The following is a 6,339-nucleotide window of genomic DNA, read 5'->3' as shown; positions in this document are numbered from 1 at the left end:
TCAACAGGCCCAGGACTCTTTAAGGTCCTCACACTGAAAGTTATAAAAGGCCTGAGTACTTTGTGAAGTCTCACCTATAGGCTATGGAATAGGATAAGGAAGCACTTTGGCCAAGTTCCCAACCCACATGCACTCACCATATAGTATAAAAGGAAAACACAGATTAACTGCCAATCCTAGGCAAAAGCTGAGAAGAGACTGAAACCTCAGAGGAAAGAAGAATGAGTTGTATTTGTTCATAGCTGTACCTCTAAGATCTACCACAGATACTGGTATCTACAAGAGACAAAAATGCATGAGCCATGGGATGGTGGCGCCCAGGCCAAGTGGGAACTCTAAGGATGTAGAAAAAGGTGTCATGGTTTGAATATGTCAGTCCAAGCTTCTGATATGGGAATCCTGGTCTTTGTAGCAAAAGTGTGAAGAGGTTGTAGGGCCTATAAAAGGTAGAATCTAGTGAAAGGTCATTAGGATGCTACACATAGAAGGAATTGATGTAATTCTCATGGGGTCCTGGTCAATTCTCAGAAGATTGTTACAAAAGTGTAAGTTGACCAATGGATCACTACCTAGTTTCCCATCTCACAAGTGATCTCTCCTTCTCACCTGTACCAATTCAGATGTCCTCGTGAAACAAGCAATCCACTTCATAAGTTTCCCCTTAAACTGAGGCATCTGAATATAAACCAGGAATTCAATTATTCTTTCAACATCAGTACTCCTATGTCCTGAACCCTGCACATTTACTCAAAACCTTTATCATAAGCCAACTTTAGTTTGTCAATTGATGCAAGTTTTAGTTATTTTTTGGTGGGCAATTTTAGATAGTATTTGTGTTTTTTGAGGCTTTCTCATTAGTTTGGAATGATCTATATTATTGATTTGAAATGAACATCAAAGAACCTAGTTCTCAAGTTAGCTGTCCATCAGAATCATGTGAGAAGTTTTGTTTTTGTCAATCAAGGGGCTTGAACTCAGGGCCTAGGTGCTGTCCCTGAGCTCTTTTGCTCAAAGCTAGCACTCTACCACTATGAGCTTCACCTCCATTTCCATTTTTCTGGTGGTTAATTGGAGATAATCTCAGGGACTTTGCTGCCACAGCTCTGACTTTGAACCTCAATCATCAGAGCTCAGCCTCCTGCGTAGCTAGAATTACAGGTGTGAGCCACCAGTGCCCAGCTTATGTGGTAAGTTGTTGAAGTATCTTCAGCTGAGCCAATGTCTTTCCTCAGTCTGATTTAGTTGGCTTTGTGTGGAGCTCTGGCAGCACGTACCTTAAGTATTCCAGGTAATTCTAATGTATAACCAAGGTTGAACACCATCACTCTAATTTGAAGGGTTTTCAGGGTCAGCTCTGTTGCAACTCAAAGCAATGTCACCACCTGGAAACTTGCTCTATGTGCAAAAATCACAGATTGCACCTCAGACTACCAAATCAGAATCCTTATTTTAACAGGATTCCAGAAATCCTGGTAACATGCTAAAATCTGAAAAGCACTGAATTCTCACTAAAAATGTTTGGAACATTTGTTTAAAACATGAGTATCTGGCCTCCTCTCAGAACTCTCTAAGAAAGGCCTGGAAATCAGGATTTTATGTTTTGTACAGTCATCCATACATAAGTTTGAGGCTTGTCAATCACAATTCTAGGCCAATGTATATATAGCTCTATGACAAAACTCTGCCTACATTCCAAGCAACATTCCAATTATTTTTTGCAAATAATAAATATGACAAGAAATGAAACTTTTATTTTTTCATCATGCATGCAAACTTACAACCATTTTTGATCTTTAGGAACACAGAAATTACTGCATTTTTACAACAGTGTCAACTTATCAAATATAGCCAGTTAGAAGGTCTTCACAAAACTCAGCAACAGTCACCAAATTATATTTCTTATGTACACAGTTAAGAGATCAGGTTAACAATTCTAACAGTCACAAAATTGTCACATAAGTCTCCATGTTACACCAGAAACACAACTGATACTGTGGTAAAAGGTCTCAAGTACCTAACACTGAAGTCTGAGTTTTATAACAAAATAATCTCTCCTTTTGTGGATGAGAAGTAGCTCATCTCATCTGAACCTCAAGAATTATGATAATTCGTTTCTAAGGTCTATTTCTGGAACATCATTAGTTAATGCTAAAAGCAAAATACAGGATTGATATAGTGTTAGCTCACAATTAACACCTCTAGAGTCCCAAACTCCCAAAGAAGACTGGTTGCACTGGCATAGTGTCTTGGACTTGGAACAAACACAGTACAGGAAGAAGGAGCGCTATAAACAAACTAAATGGATCTTAACTGGTGACTAACAATAATAGTTGATAAAACACAGGATCCAGTGACTACCTTCTCCGCTTCTGTGTTCCTGAAAATGGTATTAATAAAGAACAAAAATGTTAAGAAAAAAAAAGCAGATTCATACAGCTCTATTTTTCCATTAAGCAACCATGGAGGAAGTGGCAAGAATTTACTCTGGAGGCAAAATATACAACATGTAAAATTAAATCTCTCACAGACACAAGGCTACATATAGAAAAAGAGAAAAATCATCCAGAAAAACAAAAATCCACTCCCCCAGGAAATAACCTGAAGACCTAGAACAGACTCTATTCCTGCCTATCTCCTCCATGCCCTAGGAGTACCTTAAGGGTCCCCTATCCTGGAGACTAAGTCCACTTCTGCAGACTAAAGCCTATTTTTCTTTCCTTTTTCTTTTGTGTGTATTTGAACTCAGGACCTGGGCACTGTCCCTGAGGTTTTTTTTGTTTTGTTTTGTTTTGCTCAAGGCTAGTGCTCTACCACTTGAGCCACAGTGCCATGTCCAGCTTGTGGGTGGTTAATTGGAGATAGAGTCTCACAGAGTTTCCTACCAAGGCTGGCTTCAAAAGGTGACCCTCTTATCTCAGCCTCTTGAGTAGCTAGGATTACAGGCCTGAGCCACACATGCCCAGCTAAAGCCTATTTCTGCAGGCATCTGAAAGTAGAAGTAAAGAGAGTAACACATTGCTAAATAGGAATGCTGGGAGCTGGGGATCCAGATGATTGAGGCTACCACAAAGGAGAAGACAACAGGAGGCCCTGGGGAGTCTTATGGAGCATGCGCTCAAAAGTCAAAACAAAAAGAGATAATAATCTGAAACATTCTGCCATAAGCTAATTCTAACAAATGCAAAAGTATGAACAGGATTTTCAATTTCCTAACTGTTGAATGAATTCAGGAGTCTGGACCAAAGACTGACCATAGACTCACTTGGTCTTGTGGTTCCCTCTATTTTAGCCTAGCATGTGAGTATGCATAGCAAGTCCCTAGATGTCTCTTTAGCTATATAAAGAAAACCCTAGCTTCTTTCTTCTATTTCTGTCTGTACTATTGAATTAACAAAACAAAGACAAAGCCTGGTGCTGGTGGCTCATACCCATATCCTGGCTACCAAGGTTTGAAGTCAGCACAAGAAGGAAAGTCTGTGAGACTTACCTCCAATTAACCTCAAGAAAACCAGAAGTGGCACTGTGGATCAAAGTGGCAGAGCTCTAACCTTGAGTGAAGAAATCAGGGACAGCACCCAGGCCCGTGACAAAAAAAAAAAAAGAAGGAAAAGTGAGGAGTGAGGTACAAAGAAGAAAGGGAGTGACAAGAAAAAGAGAACAGAAGTGAGGCCAGAAGAAATGTGTCAGTGGTATGGAGACAGGAGATGAAGTCAAAGAGATACAGGCCAACAGATGAGAAATACCTTTTCCCCAAAATCCTTGCCCCAGGACAATCTCTTTAATTCTTAAGAAAAAAAATCGACAAAAAAAAACCTAATTGATAAAGATGGGGCCCAGTCCCCACCCTCACCTGGACCACAGCAAGAGGATTTGTCCACAAGTAACTGCCTGCCCATCAGTCTTTGCACCAGGATTGCTGAAGTCTAGAGAAGACAGGCACGTGTCTCATGCACTGGCAAAGCATGTGAGTCCAGAGGCAGTTCTCAAGAACTTGTTCACAGGCCAATTAGAGCCTAGACAAAAGTCAATGACCTGAGTGTCCACTAAGCATGGCCAGGCTTTGAAAGTTCACTCACATCATGTCCAGAGACAAGAAGAAACCTATGATTGTAAAGAACACAAAACAACGTTCTTGACCTCAGTCAATGTCCAGTACCTGGGTGGAACAGATGCAAGGTCAAAACTGGAGATAAAGTAGATGGCACCTGGCTGGTGCCTCCAGAACCACAGAACAGTCAATGCCATGTGCACTGGCTTGATTTTGTAGTGCTGAAAGCATAGTTTGTTCTTGATGAGATGCACAGCCAGTATGTCCAACAAGTCACTGGCTGTGAAGTAGCAGACTTTGAGGATGTTCTGGTCTTCCTTCAGGATGACTCATGAGGGTCCAGGCAAGGTAGACAAAGGCAGCAGACATCTGGAGTGCTAAGTGCTTAACAGGAGAACAGTAAGATGACATAACATGTGCTTCTTTAAAAAAAAAAAAAAGGCAAGCAATCCTTGGGAAGCAAAGGATGATTATACATGCCATATTCTTGTAACTAAAATCCAAAGGTGCTACAGTACACAGAGGCCAACCTGAAGAAAAGGCAGACTACCCCCCCCCCCCCCACACACACACACACACACGTAAGTCGATCAGAAACAGTCCGGTTGGAGGTAGTAGAGAGGCTTGTGAAGGATCACTTGGAAAGGTTTGTCCCAGACTTAGGGCTCTCCATTGGCTGCTTTGCTGGACCTGGCCCATCCTCCTTTGCTTTCTTTCCTTGGGCCCTTTCACTCATAAGGTAGTACTGCAGAGGATTGGGCCACAGTTCCTCATTGATTATCTCGACAATCTTGTCAGACTCAATAGAGCTGTGGCTTGAAAACCACCCAAAAAAGCTTCGGCTGTTTTCTGGGTTTCCCTGACTTAGGGGTTGTAGATCATGACCCGGGAGCCACTGGATTGGAGTAGAATGAGACACCACTTTACCGGAAGGACTACAACCATATTCTTTGATGAGCACCTTATTTTTGAAATAGGGGTTGCATCCAAAGTAGAACTTGATTTTGTAGCCCAATCTGGCGAGGCCAAGCTCTTCCACCTCCAAGCTATTCAAGTAGCTTAGTACTCCTTTATCTCGGTTGTTCAGAAAACAGGAGAGCTGGGGGTGGTTCTGAAAAGCCTGCCCCCAGAAGCCCGGAATATTCTGGATCAGGAGGTTCCTACGCTCCAGATATTGCAGTCGCAACCGCCCAAACTTGCGTGAAAGCCTAAGGTAGGCCCGGTCGGCCTGGGTGCTCACGGTCTCCAACTTCTGCTGGACCCTCTCCAGGGTGCTCATGCTATCTTTGACGCTGACTGGGGGCCGCGATGGAGGCTCTGCTGGGGGTCCTGCTGGGGGCCCAGATGGAGGCCCAGATGGAGGCCTTGGTGCCAGACCATTCCTCTCCTCCCCTGCCAAGCCGGTGGTGCCGGGGGTGGTAGCAGTGGCGGCCTCAGCGGCGGTCTGCCCTCTTCTGGGCTGAGACCCCCGCCGCCGTGCTGCGCCGCACGCCTCTGCCGCCTTCTTCTCAGAAGGGCCACGGTGACTTCCGCCGCGGGGGCCATTTTTCCGCCTGGCCACCGTTCCCACGGTTCCCACGAACACAGCGTCATGGCCAGCCTCTGAGTGAGGGCCGAGGCCCTGACGGGGCCGGGCCTGGGGGTGGCCAGCCCGCAGCCCCCCGTGGCTCGGGCCGGGGACTGGCCGGAGGCCTCCGCCCCGAGCTGGGGGTCGGCTGCGGGCTCGGCCGCGTCCCCACCGTCCCACCGCGCACCCGTCCGCACCTGTGCCGCGGTCGGAGCGTCCTCCGGCGGGCTCTGGCGCTGTGGACGGTCCGCCTCGCGCGGGGCCTCGCCGCCAACGGTGCAGACGCGGTCTCGGGGGCGGCCTTTGCCACGGCTTTTGGCGCGGGAGGACTTGCGACCCCGGCTTCGACCGCTCATGATGGCGGCCAACGGTAGGCGACGCGGACGCCAAAGACCACGCTCCGCTCCTCCGACCTCGCTGCCCTGCGTCAGCTGCGTCAGCAACCACCGTGGGCAGAGGGCGGGATTCACCCCGCAACCGCCAAGAGGTCACGGTGGCCCCGCTGCCTGCGAGGGTGGGCTATGCCTGCTGATTGGCTCCCACCACGGCTGCGCACCGGTGCTCCCCGCCCCCTCCAGCACCCTCTCCTCTCCTCCTCCCTTCCTTTCCCCCACCCCACCCCAGTTCCCTGTTTCTGACTAAAGTTTGTTCTGTGCCCCCGCCACACACACCCCTCGCGCGTGTGTGCTGCCCTTTGACCTCGGCCAGTGGACACGCATGCGCA

At 46.8% G+C, this 6,339-nt stretch overlaps 1 protein-coding gene across 1 annotated transcript; it reads right to left on the bottom strand.

Annotated features, from left to right (window-relative positions):
* Positions 1-4,682: 4,682 nt before the first annotated feature.
* Tspyl5 (TSPY like 5) lies at positions 4,683-5,971 on the bottom strand. Its single transcript, XM_042672905.1, is given in 2 exon segments — positions 4,683-5,641; positions 5,644-5,971. Coding segments are annotated over 2 exon segments (1,287 nt in total).
* Between the last annotated feature and the right edge of the window lie 368 nt (positions 5,972-6,339).

Source organism: Dipodomys spectabilis, unplaced genomic scaffold (assembly GCF_019054845.1).
Source record: "Dipodomys spectabilis isolate Male_0828 unplaced genomic scaffold, ASM1905484v1 ptg000783l, whole genome shotgun sequence".
Taxonomy (NCBI): Eukaryota; Metazoa; Chordata; class Mammalia; order Rodentia; family Heteromyidae; genus Dipodomys; species Dipodomys spectabilis.
Note: the sequence above shows the minus strand (reverse complement) of the source record. Positions and strands in the feature narration are given on the sequence as shown.